Genomic DNA, 16,611 nt, shown 5'->3' on the forward strand with positions numbered 1-16,611 from the left:
AGAAGGAAAAAACCAGCAACAATGAAACCAAACAAAAAAAAAACAAACAAAAAAAAAAAAAACACAACAAAAATAAGAAAAAAAGGAAAAAAGTGTTCTCTCTCCACCCTGCTGTGGGAACCAAGGACATACCTGGAATTATTTCCTTTTCAAATCTTATACGTCCTTTAATATCCTCGATGTGCTGTGGATATCCAGCCTTGGCAAGGCTAAAAATCACCTGCATCAAAATCCTGTCCATAAGATACCCTTCAGTCTTCTCAACCTGCTCTAGAGTCTGTAAAATCAAAATAAATTTAACTTGAATCAACTCCAAAGTGACTCAAAACAGTATACTTTTTAAATCAAAACAAGCATAAAAACCTAGGGTTTTTCTTTTTTAAAATCCACAGATTTAGATAATGGAACATGGTAGAGAAAAAAATACGCAAGAAGTATTAAGAGAGATTCAAACACCTTTAAACTGTGAAAAGAAAAAGGGACACCTAAAAGGGATACAGCATATAGTTTCTTTCTAATATCTAATAATATCTTAAAACACTAGAGGTACTCTCATTGTGAGATGACTTTCAAAAGAAATTACTTTGTAAAGGGAAGAAGGACAAATCCAACATTTTTACACTGTTTGGAAGAATATTGGTTGATGAATATTTGTTCAAGTCATAGCAGAAAATTGTTTCCAATATCTTCTTCCTTGATTTGGTCCTCTACATCTGATTAAACTCCTGAAACAACTTAAAAAAACTGGTTTGATCTTTTCTCATTGCTTCATGAGTATTTCTTTGATTTAAAAAAAAGTGAGAGAATACTTGAAAAAAAAATCAGCTACACAAAGGGCTGTAAGGAAGCCTCACCTTACAAATACCTAAGCTGTTTGTATGAATTCTCAAAACAAAAATTCATTTTTACTGGAAAGATCCTGTGATTTCAATGGCCAAAGAATGGCTCAATGGGAACAGAATAAGCAAGGTTTACTTTTTTTGTTGTTTTCATAAATAAACACATAGATATCCCACATGTACTGTCTTTAAAAAAAAACCTAAATTATTAAATTGCTCACTGACAAATCTATCTTCCCAGAGTGAAATGCCACTATCAAAAGACAACTATGTTTTAGAAATTGTGACATTGCTTTCTGTTAAATCAGCTATTTAATTGCAATAAAAAATTTTTGATAATTACTTCCAAGTAGGAGGAAACCAATTATAAATTTTTATTTCTCCAGTCGGGACAGAAAGCATTCTAAAGTTATATTGAACAAAAGATAAAACAAGTTGTATTTAAATTCAAATTGGCAATACCTTTTTGATGCTATCAGCATCACCCTTTTCAGCATACGCATTCAGCAGTGATAAATAGGTGTCTGGACCTGGTTCAACACCAGCCATCCTCATCACTGAAAGGATGTTCTCTGCACTTTTCATATCTCTGAAAGAATTCAAAGCAAGATTCTCAGTAGATTTAATCATAATGATGCTTATTGCGACTACTACATTTCCTCACTAAATTAATTAGAATTGGAAACAAAGACTGCAACAGGCTTAGAGAAACTTATTTTAACAAAGCAAATTCTGAAAGGTGAAAGTGCATATCTTTTTAGTAATTGTATTACTTAAAATACTCTTTCAACTTTAACAGATTATAAAGTTCAGAACTAAGTGCAGCACATTTCTTCTCAAACACTACAAAAGTACAGCAATTTATCTTGAAATACAAGATTTTCAGACACAAGAAAAAATCTACTTCCTTTGTTAAATAGCTTTTTTGCTTCATAAATGTAGAGACAGTCTTCTACACATGATTATTCAAAACCACCACACTATTCTGCAGCATGTAATTTTTTCTGTACAGTAACATTTTGTATTTTAGTAAAGCTAACAGTAAACAAAAGGAATAAAAGGTATTAAACATTACCCCGATCTTGCATGTCCTTTCAAAAGACTACTGAATACTGCCTCGGTGATGGGGAGATCTTTGCTCTTCATAAATCCAAGAATCTTACTGAAAAAAAAAATTGTATTTGCAACTTTGGAACATGCAGACACTAAGGTGGGGCTGGGTTCTTTTTATTTTTATCTTCCTTTTACTTATTTCTCATACCCCTCAATCACACTGTTACAGCTTAACCTTGCTAAAATTGTTAGAGATACCTGGCAAGCCCTGTGTAAAAACAACAACAACCAGAATTATTACTATTTGCTCCTTAGCCCACTTTATTCTCAAATGCCTTTGCCAGTAAGCCTTCATAACCTCACACTTTTGCATGATGGCTCTAGCAATGACAAAAACAAGTTATTTTCTGAGCAATGTGATTACAACTTGATTTGAACACACTGGTCTATCACTTATTTTTATTTCGTTTGTGTAGGTTTTGGCAGTCTCCAGGAAATTGTTCTTCATTACTTGGTTAAAAATATACTTCTATTAAAATCCTTTTTTGCTTTGATCAATTTTGGTGAATCACACAGAAATCAGTTTTAACATCACTGGTAGGGAATATGAGAAACAGATTTTGTGGAAATCCCTTTAAACATAAATGCAAAAGAATACCTTGCTCCTTCAATGTCACCCTCATTGCAATAAGCAGCAATCAACCTTTGGTATGTAACCTGTAGAAAACAAAATGGGGAATTTAATTATTTCCATTCAATAAATGGAGCCTGCTATTAAGAATGAAGATCTTTAAAAGGACACCTACTCGATTGGGCTGCACATTTGCTTCCTCCATCCTGGCCAAGAATTCTGTCGGAGAAAACTTGTGCTCATTCTGAAGATACACTTTAAGCAAAGCATTGTAATGGCTCGTGTCATACACAGCACCTAAGGAAGTATTTCAACCACAGTCAATGTAGATTCTCTAAATTCAACACAGTTCCATAGCTTTCTCAGGTAATTAATTTCCTGTCAATTTTATTCTGTATGAACTTAGGAGACAGTAATTTTATTCACCTTTGAAGCATCAGACATTTATTTAACAGCTCTGGTGTTTATAAAAGGCTAAAACATAATGAGCACAGTAACAGCAATGCTATTCTACAGTCTCTACAGCTGTATTTATTTTACAGATTTGGCAATGTTACTATCAAAAAAGCATTTACCTATGCATTATCTATACATAAATGACTCACAATAAAAATATAATCTGATAAAATTGCTGGTAGCACTAGGAATACATAGCCCATCAAATATATAGGTAGCAGCTAACAGAAAGTAAACTCAATAATAAAAATCAAGCAGAAGTCCAATTTAAGCATGTTTCAAAAAATCTTTAGATTTTAGAATTTTAGATTAACACCCCTAGATGTCACTATAACCCCCAGAATTACAAACAGGTCTCTCACCTGAACAATAAAACCCACCGTTCATTCAGTAGTAAGTGCAACCTGTTATAACCTAACATTTAAATACCATTAAAATAAATTGTGTCTCATTACAAAGAGAGCAACTAAAGCACAGAGCTGTTCTTGCAAGAAGGACTAACAGACACAACGTACCAAGTTCTTTCATCTTGTCCCATATCATATGGGCCAGTTCTGTTCTTTCCGATGACAATACCTCTGGTAAGACAGCACCACAACTTTGTAACAAAAGCAAGGTGTGGTTACTCCCTGGACACCCTGCAAATGGAACAAAACCACAAATTTATTAATACATGATTATGCATTCAACATCAGAAATAAATTTGAGACCGATCTACTGAAATATTTTAGCATTTTCTATAAAACAGAATTTTCTCCAAGACTGAAGATTTTAAATGAACAGGATACCCAAATGATTAAACAACAGCACTACTGTGCATTACCCAAAAAGATTCATGACAAAACATGCCATTTAGTACAATAATGAGCTTAGCTGAGCAGAAATTGTCAGAAGACAACACAAAATTCCTAAACTTAGATTATCCAATACTTTCAACTTCCCAACTCAAGATCCTGAGATGATTTCATTGTAACAGGGACATGACTTTCTCATAAATTTCTAAAATGTCAAAATGCTTCATACCAATTCAATATAATTCCACAAGTGGTAGTCAGAGACACTTCCACACAAACTTCCATTTCCAGTTCGGCCTATGCTTAATACATAATAAATGAGAAAATTTACACCTAGAGAATAGTGAACTGTAAGATTATCTGCCTTTTCTGACTTCTGTACTAGTCACAGAATGCCAAAAAAGTTAACTATAAACTCATCTCTTTCTTCTACTTCACTACTATTCCTGAGGCAAAGGCAGAACTGCAGAATCTATCACAGATGACCCAGTCAGCTGAAGACAATTATTTTCTCTATCCCACCTTTAGATACAAAGAGTTTAGATACAAAAATGAGTTTCCTTAGAAAGCAACATGCTGTCAAGTATGATCATCAATTCTTAACTGACCAGCATTTAAATCCCTGCACATAATTACTGCATGCAATGAAAACGACAACACATCTTCAGTTTCATAGTACCTTGAAAAGGAAAAGAAAATCAAAAACTTTTGGCAGTGTGAGGATGGAGAGATACACAGTGAGATCTACTGCAAACACCTTTTTCAGGTATTTTTTGTGTTATAATTAGAAATGGAAAAATAATAGAAACAGGCAGAAATCAACACTAACTTTCCACACTTTTGCTAAACTAGTTTCATTATTCATAAATAAACAAGGACTAAATTTTTCATATGGTAATATTTGCCATTTATTTTAATAGCACCTTAGCTAAATCATTTGTGAGGTTCTACGCTTTTATTTTTAAATACAATTCCAAAGCCAAAGGAATACCCTATAAGAGATTAAGACTTTTTTTTGTTAGTATGACTTAGAAACTGTGGAACTAGTCAAGGTTCATGAAGAACTACTTGCAGAGAGGTTTACAGACACAAAGCTCTTGCCAACCCACATTCCCAAATTAAAGGCTTACATGGAAAAAACAACAAAGCAGTCAGAACCAGAAAGGATGTCCCAAGCAAAAAGGAAAAAACTACATTCAACAGAAAGAGCATGAATTGAAGGATCAGCCTTTAAACAGTAAAATGGAACACTTTTAAAAGCACAATGCCACCTAGACAAGGCATTACAGAACAGAGTAACACACAGCAAAGTTTAAAACTTAAGCAAAACAATACATGCTGCTGTGACCATGGTCACAGGGGTTTTCAAGAAGAGAGAGAGCCGAGAATGTTGATTCCATGATCAGAAGGCTTGATTTATTATTTTATGACATATACACATTACATTATATCTATACTAAAAGAAATAGAAGGAAAAGTTCTCAGAAGGCTAGCTAAGCTAAGAATAGAACAGAATGAGTAACAAAGGTCTGTGTCTCAGCAGAGAGCAAGAGCAGCTCTGCCATGAGTGGTCAGTAAATCCAAACATCCACAGGAGACCAATCACGGATCCACCTGTTGCATTCCACAGCAGCAGACAACCATTGTTTACATTTGTGGCTGAAACTTCTCAGCTTCAGCAGGCAAAATCCTAAGAAAGGATTTTCATGAAAAGATGTCTGCGACAGGCTGCCATTGATAAATATTGGCAGTAGTAGTTAGCAAGTATATTCTTTAAATACCTCCACTGACTCATCCCAACTGGTACCAAACCTCAGCAATGGTGGCAACTGGTCTGCAAAACACTAATGTGGTCTGCATATTTTAGCCAAAGAGGTATTGAATCGATCAGAATGGACAATGCCTCAGCTATTTGGTTTTCTTTTATCAAAAAAAACCCAAAGCTTTCTTGTCATGAACACAGCTACGTGGGAACATGGAAACTTGTGTATCACCTCCACATTTCCCTGTTGTAATTCCATTTAAGACAAATAACATCTTAAGGGCAGCATGGTTCATTATAGATGCTTTAAAAATATACACTGCAAAGGAGGCATGTATGATCCCTGCTCAGAGAGCAAAATACAGATACATGAGGAAAGTGCATTACCAGATTAAAACGCAACAATAAGCAAGGCAATATAACATACCTTAAAAGTACACATTTATAAGACTTAAATTCTTAAAGACACAAAAAACCCAAGCTTGAATAAGCTACCATGAGCATTCAAAACAATATCTCCAAAGCAGTTAAAGCCTGTCCATCAACATATACAGCAGATCAAACAACATTCAAAGACAAAATACAGATCAGAACACTTAGTTCATTTCCTTGGTTAGACAGCAGCCTGAAATTCAGCTTAATTGGGTTTTAAGTGGAAGCAACTTACCTGCATTGCTTATATCCTGGAAGATTTTGAGTAGAAGAGTTTTAGGGATGCGGCCAGTTTTTCTGACAGAGTTATCCACTTTATTTAACGCCCAGTCAAACTGCCAGGTCCGTCTGGTTCGAACTTCTGCCACTGCTTCTTCTTTAACACTTCCTTCCTCTTGAGGTGCAAGTGTGAAGAACCTGATTTGGCTTATAGCATTTCTGCTCGAACAGAAACAAACAAACAAAAAAAAGATTACATTTCTGTGAGTCATTTTGGATCTAGACTAGTCACATAATGTCAAAAATATAATAAGGCACTGCTTGCTGATGAATAGTCTCAAAAACATTCCATTTTAAAATAAACAAACAAATATTTAAGTGATTCGTTTCAGTGTCTTTCTAATTAAAAAGTCAGTCATACATTTTCTCACAGTGACAAGTTTCTCTGAAATTTTCAGTTAGTTTCATCTCATGAATTAAATGGTTCAAATAATATTCCCACAAAAACAAAACTTTTAAGTCATCCAAAGTGCTATAAAAGTCTATTGTCCCATTACAGCCACTCCCTAAAGCTCTCAAAAGGTTTTGAAAACTCTCAAGAACAGTCACAGACAGACCTTCCAGAACACAGTAAATCAAGGTAGCAAATCATACCTTCCATGTCAATTAAACTGCGCAAGAACTAATGCAGAGGTCGGTGTGTTAGACAGCAATGGCTTGGACACCAACAGGATCATTCCACATTTTACAGAATTGACAATAACCAGCATGAAGTATCCACCCATTCTGCCATGTAAACCAGACATCAACAGCAGATTTGTTTAAACATTTATTTTCTCAAAATAAAATATGACAAAAAGAAGCGTAACGAGAAAGTGATCTTATTTCCAGCAAAGCAATAAAAAAAAAGCTTGCTTTTTTTTTTTAAAGAACAAGTTAATATATAAGAGTAAAAAAAATTTGAATATGTGCCACACCAAGGTTACGAACAGCCTGTGCAGGTGAAATTATCATTACACATAAGCATTTCAGGAAGTCTGTTCTCAACTGTGCTTACAACTTCATAAAATAAACCAGATTATTCTCCTCCAGAATCCTGTACAAAAAAAGGTGCTACTTCCTGGGTGGCAAAAAGCAAGATTCAGCAACTTCTAAAATTGCCCTTCCTCATCTCTGGCTCTTCAGACAACTCTTAAATTAAATTTCTGTAAGCTTTCTAGACCAGTTTAAAAAAACCCCAAACCCCCAAGGTTTGTACTCCCTGCTGTTACAGGTGCTCCAGGAGTCTATACCACAAAGTAATGGCTCCACATTTTGTGAAATGGCAGCTCTAAAAGCCAGGAGTGCTGACATTCTCTACAAAACCATTTCCTGTCCCTGCAGCTTCTCCCAGCTCTATCTGCTGGCTGCTTTCTCACCCAACAGTCATTGTTTAGGGCCCAAGGACACAAGCCCAGTGGAGGAGAAAAGCTTGCTGGTGGCAATTGCGTGTTTCAGAAGCACTGGCAGCAAGCTGCTAAATGGCAGAGAAATCATCACTGGGGTACAAAATACAGACGGGTGGTTTACCATCTGCTCGCCTCTTGTGAGCAGAAAGTAGCCCAAAAGGCCAACTTCTTCCTTGCTCTTTGAAATCTTGATTTGGTAGCTCAGCAGGCCATAAATTCTAGAAGTAGCCTGAAGCAGAATCTCTTTCCTAATGGAGCCATGACAGCAGTTTAACAGATGATATTTGATTTAAAAAAAAATCCTTCAGTAATGAAGAACATCACTATTATTTGGCGTTAGCTTTTTCAAGAACATGATTTTTACACTGCCCTATCTTCTAAAGTTTCCTCCTGAAGAATATCCCAGAGCCCAGCTAACTATCTACATGGTATTTCACTAGAGAAAGTATAAAGAAGAAAGAATTGAAGAAAGGAAGAAAGACTGACAAAAAAGGAGAGATCCCCTCCTGTAGTGTCAGTTCCATTCCTTGATAGATGCAAGTTCCCACCAATCCCTTTGGGCTAGCTCTCATTTTATTCAGATCCCTCTGTGAGCTTATTTCACTTACTAACCGAGCACAATATCAATTTATCCCCTTCTACAAAAAAGTAAAATTACTGTTGCATCAGCTTAGAGAGGAAACAGCTCAACAGGTCCACAGCCCACCAGAATTAACATGGAATAAAAAGAAACTGAGAAAGAAAAAGTACCGAAAATCAGAGAAACTAGAAATAAAAACAAACAAAAAAGGAAAAGCTCTGAAACACTATTTTTCATGGTAAGCATCTTGTCAGATTAACAACAAACTTTTTTGCTGCTACTAGTAATGCCATGTCTCACTAAAAGTATTCCCAAGGGTGTCATTTTCCTCAGTTCTTTCCCTCCTTTTCCTCTCCTTCTATTGCCTCCTGTGACCAGAGGGTACTTCTGGAAATCTGAAATCATTAGACTAATTAGCATAAAATCCAGTAGCAGAAGGTAAGAATAACAGTGAGACACTAAATTTTCACTCCTCCAGGATTTAACAAACAAGTGAGATGCCTAGAACTCAAATAACTCCTTATAACACATGAATAGCAATTCTCAACTTCGAGCTAGCCAGTGGACAGCTAGAAGAATGAAATTGTAATGAATGCAAGTTCTTTATAATTTTCTTAAAGATATAAATTAAAAAGCTACTTGAAAGCTTTTCAGAATGCTTCCAGAAAGGTTAGAAAAATGCTCTGGAAGCTGTAGCAACACAGGGCTGTATTTGGAATACAGAAATTGATACTTTAACTCCCATTAACAATCAAAGCATGAGTGGACACAACTCTTGTGCTTCAGATTAGAATTGAAATGCTTTTCCCTGTAAAAACCTGCTCATGTTTAAAGTATTTTTCAAATTATTGAACAGTATCTTATGACATACAGCATACTTCTAACCACAGACAAATTGGTATCTAAGTTCTTAAGTCCTGCACTGTTTTAAGAAAGCCATCTTTGTAAGAGTTTCTTGTCAGAAGTCACAAGTACTTTAAACACTTGCACAGCACCATCAGATGAAGTGTAAAGACAACACTATGTACATGCTCAGCATAAGCTGGTTAACAGCACAAGAAGACTCTTAAGTTTCATTTGCTACTAAACTCTCCTGCTTCACATTTAGCACCACGCTATTTATAACATAAGTATCAATTGCTACAGTTGCACACTGTAAAACACTAGACACATATGAAAGTGTTATTTTTATACAGTAACTTTACCTTCTGAAAGGTGAGCAGAATTGAGCATTTCTTCAGCAGGCCTTCAGCATTTGAATGAATTACATCTTTACACGAAGGTGCTGTGTAATGTTAAGCCAATCCCATAATAAGAATTTGTTAAAAATAACTATGGCTTCAAAAGGTGAATGATGCTGCAGCATCTACTGTTTTGAATCTGGTATGTAGCACTACAAATCAACTAAGAACTCCAAATTAAAAAAAAAAAAAAAAAAAGAAAAAAAAAAAAACCCACAAAAAACCAAAAACACCAAAAAAGAGCTGACTATTTTATAAGATGAAAGACTGAGCAGACCAGAAAGTCAGCTTTCATGAAAAGATACAAACTTAACAAATTAAGGGACACAGCATTAGGTTTGATTTCAGGCAAATGGTAGGAGAACAGAGCAGGCAACCTCCCTATGAAACACAAAAAGAAGCTAACAAAACGAGGCAGTTATCCATGCATCAGGAATCTTTAATTTTCAGAAGCTGAAAAACAACATCCAATTAAGACAAATAGAAAAAAAAGCAAGGATAAAAATCAAGAAGGCCATGTTAACTATTTCTCTCAGGAAGTGATCCAAAAAGGCAGCAAGAAAGGTTGCTAAATTTAATAAAGATGATTTTAGAAATCACCTCTTCACAGGGAAAAAAATGACAGCTCATACACTGTTTGGCTTTCAAGAAATGTTAATTGCAACCATCTGTAAATTTTAACTATCACTACTAATTTTAACAAGGAGATGGGGGTGTAGGTGAGAATATGGAAGAATGACTCAAATAATTCCTGAAAACATTAAGATATATTGAAGGCAAATGACTGGATCTTACTCAAACTCCAGTTCTTTGGATTTACTCTGAAAAATCCATGTAAGTTGTGGGAAAAACAGAAGCCTAACAAAAAAATACAGATTGATGTACAGGCTTCTGGCACCACTTTACCTGACAACCTGCTTTCAAGCAAAGCAAGGAGATACAATGTATTTCTAGTATGGGAGCAGTAGTTGTGCAAAGAAAATTTTAAATCCATACACAAAATTAAAATGTGGTTCCTTGCAGAACTGAGAATATTGTGGGGGAGTCGAAGTGAAACTATCTCCTGACCCAACTAGGAAAGGACTGGCACAATCCATGTGCAATAATAGCTTCAATACAGAACACAAAAAGTTGTATGTTTTGGACAAAAGCAGAAATTCAAGATGGGGTACAACTTGCTAAGCTGTGCAGCCCAGAGGGCACTGAAAATGAGGCATTGCTAAGCATGAAACACCACACAGGAAAAAGACTTTGAATTCTCAGCTCCTAAACACAGGAACATAGCTAAAATACAGATAATGATCTCTCCATCATGGTGTGTTCATTCAGGAAAAAAAAACCAAGTATAAAAGACCTAAAGGACTTGTCTCTCCCATCTCACTCTCCAAACACAGAAGCAACTGAACCTAATCCACCAGGAATCACACAACCAATACTAATGGTTGTAATATTAATTGTAAGGAAATATTTGAATGGGATACTTCAGTCAAGGTTTCTCATTTGGAAGTTTCTAAAGTAAAATTAGGAGTGGGGAAAAAATCTATCATGCATGACCTTGATATTTCTGATGCTGCCTCAGAACTAGATGTTTGATTACAGTTTTATGGTGTAATTTTATTTCCCCCATTACTTTAATTCACTTTTTCCAGACTTAAATGCTATGCTACACAACAAAATACATACTTCCCTAAGAGCTGCAATGAGTACCAAGTATTTACTTTCATCTATTACCTCCAAATGGTATTTTAATATTTTCTCCATGTGAAGCACTTTATCTACAAGCACATAAAGCTGCACAGTAAATTTCAGATCTGTCTGAACAAGCAATATGGTTCTTCCCCAAAACATGTAATTTCTCTCTAATACACTTCAGAACTGGAAAAAGCTCAAAAGGATACACTGAGCCCTATGACAATCTCTCTCCAACTCCCACAATCACAGGATTGGAAGCAGCCTTGAGATATTGGAGCCTTTAGACCATTTTCAGCTTTGTCTCTACAGCTGCAGCCCTCACCCACACAGGAAAGGTTACCTGTGCAGTTGTAATCCCAAAACAAGTGGCAACTCCACCTCCAGTTTAGCTTACAACACTGGGAAAGCAGCTGAACATCAACTCACAAAAACTGATGCAGAGATGAAGTGTGCATGGAGAAATTTACATCAAATCAACCAGTAAAATTCTTCTGTTTACAAGGGTTTAAGTAGGAATCCCAGTGCTGTACCCACATACTTATATCTTCCACACTGCTAGAGCAGACTTAAGGCACTGCCTTTAATTTCCTATAGGAACATATCTTACACACCAGCCTAAGTCCCATCTTTCCCAAAACCCAAAAAGTAGTTCATGTTTCCCCTTGCAGCAGCAGAAGGGTTGCTTTCCATAAGACTTGACCAATTACAAACATTTAATTATATTTATATATTCAGCTATATATTTATTCATACATTATTTATATATTTGTATAAATATATGAAGATAACCACATGTTTAATTATAAATATGAGACATTTGCCTCCCTTTACCAGAGCCATAATTAGGTAGTTGTTGTGCTTTTTCTACAGAAAGTATCGAATATTTCATTCTTTCTAAACTAAATAGGCAAAACCTGCATGAAATAGTTCTCAAAATAAAGTCATCATTGAAGCAGAATAATGGCAAACGTGAGTTAGAATTCATTAGTGTACATAAAAGCACTCCAGATCTAACACTAAATTCAGTAAACCTAACACTAAATTTACCACCTGAGATCCCAGCATGATTCACATGACTGTTAAAGCAGTATTTGTGCTGTTAGCCATGATCAGCTGTACAAAAAGGCACAATGCTCAGGCCACCATATAGTTGCTACAGTGAGATACAGCAGGATCTTACCAGAGAGAAAAATTCATGTCTTTTCATGTAGATTGACAAGCTTTGTGTTTCTTGGGAGAATGTCTAAAAAATTCCTTAAGTGATTCACAAGAAGTAAAAGAGAAAACCTTTTGTACTGCACTTAGGATCTTGGGAAAAACCTCATCACTGAAAAGGGTGTCAAGCACTGGAACAGGGTGCCCAGGGAAGTGTCAGTCACCTTCCCTGGAGTGTTCAAAGGACAGGTAGGTGAGGTACTTGGGGACATGGCTTAGTGGTGAGGTTGGCAGTGTCAGCCAACTGTTGGACTCGATAATCCTAGAGATCTTTCCCAACCTTAACGCCTCTAAGATTCTGTGATTTCTTGGGAAGTATGTGGGCATTTTATATCCATCACCAGAACACCTAATTACAACAGCACAGTTTGTGCAACTTTATTACAGCAAAGTATTATGGAAAGCAAGTCCACTCTATGCCTCCTCTGCATTTGAAGACCCTTCCTTCTATCATTTTGCTAATGTAATTAAGCATTCAGTTCTATGCTTTCATTAAGCATTCAGTTCTACATTTCTATCCATTGGTAATGGATTGCTGAGTATGACAGTAAATAGCCAAAAAGAACTTGTCTGCAGCTAACCCAAAACAAATTAAAAAATGAAAATGCACTATTCACTAAGCCATGAATCATTTGGGTCTTTTATTTATGACTTAATAAAATCCATCTCCCCAGTCTGAAACCTTTTTAAAAGAGATATTTCCTCTCCCATCTTAACAACATAATTAAACACAGCACAATGAATCAAAAGGCAAGAGTTCTTACAAGCACCTTCTGGGCTGGTTTTGCCTGGGTTAATTTTCTTCAAAGTAGCAAGTATGGGGCTGTCTTTTGGATTTATGATGAATTCATTTTTGAAAACAGAGACAAGCTCGTGAAGGAGCAGAGTCCTGGCAGGACCTTTGGGCCTGTGGAGAGAAGAGCCCACACTGGAGCCGGTTTGCTAGTTTGATTTCATTTTGTTATTGTACTGATTCTGCTTGATTTTCCTCTTCAGCTATACTTCCATGATCTCTAAGCTTTAGGAGCCTAACTGTTCTCCTTTAGAACAGTTTTAGAGCCAGTAGATTTAGAGCCAGCCAAGGTGGCCAGCAACAGGAGGCTGTCAGAAGAATGGAGCCAAGACCCTATTTCTGAGCACTAACTTTCCCAGAGCAGAAACAGTATGTACAGTATGTAGAATAAATATCCTGATGTGAACTCAAAAATACTCTGAACACTTGTCAGTGGAGAGGTTTGTTACACCATTCTTGACAGTCAGATAGTAACAGCAAATTCAGGCATTTTTCCCCCTAGTAACTTTTGTAAGTTCCAGTAAGCCATCTGTACCACATAAATCAGGGCACTGCTGAACTGTGCTCCTGCAGATCAGAAGTTTGTTGTATTGGTCTGCTGAAGTTGATCTGCAATGAAATTGCATGTCAGGAGAGTGATGATGTAGCTCAAGTTATTTCACATTTCACATCACAGGTGGGTCAAGTGAAAGAGTAAATTTGTCTTAAATCTGACTTGCTATGAAATGCTGCTCAACCATTAGAACATGCATGTACTATCCTACTTCATTTTTCCAAGAAGCTTAGATTAAAAATCAAAGCAATCACGATGCTTTCATAAAACCTCAGCTTGAATGTGATGCTTGCTCTTTCACACCTCTAAAGAAGTTCACAGATTTGCAACTTTTCTGCAACCATTATTGTAATAGTAGTCAGAGACTTGCTCTGAACTGACTTTAGTATGTTCAATGTTAAAGTGACTACAGCACATGGAAACAATTATTTACACAATTTACTTGCAAAATGCAAGCTTATTCCTGTTTATTTATTGAATCTTAAAACTGAGTGTGTCTTCCCCTACTGTTCCAAATAGACTGCATGTCATTCTCAAAATAATTTTGAGACCTGAACAGCAAGTACAGTAAGCCCAAATGTTGTCCATATGCACTCTAGTTCTTCAAAGGAGGTCCAGTTCCAGAAATTAAGGCTTAAGTAAAAAAAAAAAAGAGGCAATAAATAGTTACTTAAGGTAAAAAAATTAAATTAGATCATATGCTTAATACATGAAATATCAGTTTGTAAGTATTACCTTTGCTTTACACTTTGACTCTAGATCATCACTTGTGCACTAGGATGCCCAAACACACAGTAGTGTGACAGGGAGATTTTAAGTGAAAACTTATCTTAGGAATGAAATTACTGAACAAGAAGGATGTACAAAAAGTTTCAAAAGAGTTTTCAGCATGATCACTGAACTATCCCACATATGACCAAATTTGTAACTGAAATGAAGTACAATTTGGTGTAAGAAAAACGTATGGGGAGGGAAACAACCAATAAACCAAACCTCAGCTGTAAGAACCAAAGTATCATCACATAAAGCACTTCTAAAGTTCTTTCTAGAAATGGAATTCTAGAGTCATAAAATGTTGTGCTTCACCAAGTCACACATGAATTTCAGTGAATATTATTTCTTGCAACAAATTTAGTGAATTAAGCTTCCAGTTCAGTAAAACAAAACTTAGTTACTAGAAAGAAGAAAGGTTTATTGATAATTTGTAGATAATTAAATGTGCAGTTCTGTTGCCAACCATAAATCAGACATTCCTGGTCCTTCCTACTCCATCTTTCACACCAATTTTAACAATTGTTGGCAGCTGATACACATCAGTGATTAAAGACCACAGAAAACCATCTTTTTTAAGTAAGATTTTGGCCAGGCTACCAATAAAACAGCTCCAAACTAAGACTAATAAGCACTAAAAGAAGGGAAATTAGCAACAATGTCCTTATTTTGACAGTGAGACTTTCCTCTAGGAGTTCTCAATTTCTGATTCTTCTTTTCCCATTCCTTCTTCTGAAGGAGCTCTGGAACTCACCAAGTTCTTTGATGAACATATTTATCTACTTAGAATAGCAGAACACTGTTATGGTTTTGCACCAGGAATTAAGCTACATTGACTTAGAGGGAGCACCAGAAATACAATATGAAACAAGAGACTGAACAACTTGGATAGCACTAAGCCCTTATATCAGCTCATAAATCTGTAAGTCTGAAGTTGTGTTAATGAAGGTTGGCGTCTCTAAGCTTCCTGCAGGGCACTAACCACACGTAAGTGCTGTCAAACCTGCAGCAGGGATGCACACAGGTAGCACAGGCTGTTCTCCACCCTACCTGCGTGACAGAAAGGAGAGAAAACCATGGCAAAGAAATCTTGCCGTACCTCCTCACAGGAGGCACAGCAGAGTCGGAGAGCACGAAGAGGAATCCCAGATTCCAACCGTGCAGGTACCCAGAGTCGGTCACAGAACCACCGACTCACTTAGGGTGCAAAAGACCTCCAAGATCATCAAGTCTGACCTGTGACCGATCGCCACCTTGTCAGCTATAATCAGAACACCAAGAGCCACGTCCAGTCGTTCCTTGAACGCCTCAAGGGACAGTAACTCCGCTCCATCACTGCTTATCTCCTCCAGTCTTCCCCTCTCCCTCCACGCCCCTTCCCCTCGGCGTGTCCCCCCCCAGCCGTGTGGCTCCCACCACAGCCGCGTCCCCGGCGGCCAGGGCTCTGCTGAGCGCAGCGCGGCGGGAAACGCGGCCAGCCCAGGCCGCCCAGCCCGAGGGCAGCGTGGCTCCGGCGCGGCCTTTGCCCTGCGCTCACCCCGAGGCCGTGCACACGCGGTGAGGCCGCCGGGCCGGCCGGGGCCGAGCGCTGCCTCAGAGCCCCCGGGGCAGCCACGCCGAGCGGCGCCGCAGGGCCCGGCAGCATGGCCGGCAGTGCCCTTGGGCGCGCGGAGCGCAGCCTCAGCCGGCCCCGCCAACCCTACCAGGCGGCGCGACGGCGCGGGACCTCACCTGGCGGGGCCGGGCGGTGGGGCGGGGGCGGCGGGCGGGCGGAGGAGCGGCGGGAGCAGCGGCGGGAGGCGAGGGCGCAGCGCCCGGAGGCGCCCGGCGGAGCTCAGCAGCGCGGCCATGACCGCCCGCAGCACGTGAGCCGCGCGCCGGCGCCGCGCCGCCGTCAGCCCCACGTGATGGGGACGAACCATTCCGCTCAGGGGGGAGGCGCTGAGCGCGGCCTCGGAAAGAGCCCGCTAAGGCGCCAGCGCGCTGCTAATTTCCACCCCGTGCGGCCGATGGGCCGTTCCACGCAGGCCCGGGTTGGGCCGCCCGGCAGCCAACCGGGAGCGGTCCCGGCGGAAGGCGGGCGCGCGGGAGGAAGCGGCGGGAAGTGGCGCGTTTGCCGAAGGGCGCTCCCG

At 38.4% G+C, this 16,611-nt stretch overlaps 1 protein-coding gene across 1 annotated transcript in view; it reads right to left on the reverse strand.

Annotated features, from left to right (window-relative positions):
- LRPPRC (leucine rich pentatricopeptide repeat containing) overlaps positions 1–16,401 on the reverse strand; it is an 86,854-nt gene extending 70,453 nt beyond the window's left edge. Inside the window, exons 1-8 of the mRNA XM_058800912.1 lie at positions 16,211–16,401; positions 6,203–6,405; positions 3,495–3,617; positions 2,699–2,820; positions 2,551–2,609; positions 1,915–2,001; positions 1,302–1,428; positions 133–277 (exon numbers count right to left, since the gene is read on the reverse strand). Coding sequence (XP_058656895.1) covers positions 133–277; positions 1,302–1,428; positions 1,915–2,001; positions 2,551–2,609; positions 2,699–2,820; positions 3,495–3,617; positions 6,203–6,405; positions 16,211–16,401 — 1,057 coding nt within the window. The remainder of the gene's footprint in view (positions 1–132; positions 278–1,301; positions 1,429–1,914; positions 2,002–2,550; positions 2,610–2,698; positions 2,821–3,494; positions 3,618–6,202; positions 6,406–16,210) is intronic.
- Positions 16,402–16,611: the final 210 nt, after the last annotated feature.

This window comes from Ammospiza caudacuta, chromosome 3 (genome assembly GCF_027887145.1).
Source record: "Ammospiza caudacuta isolate bAmmCau1 chromosome 3, bAmmCau1.pri, whole genome shotgun sequence".
NCBI lineage: Eukaryota > Metazoa > Chordata > Aves > Passeriformes > Passerellidae > Ammospiza > Ammospiza caudacuta.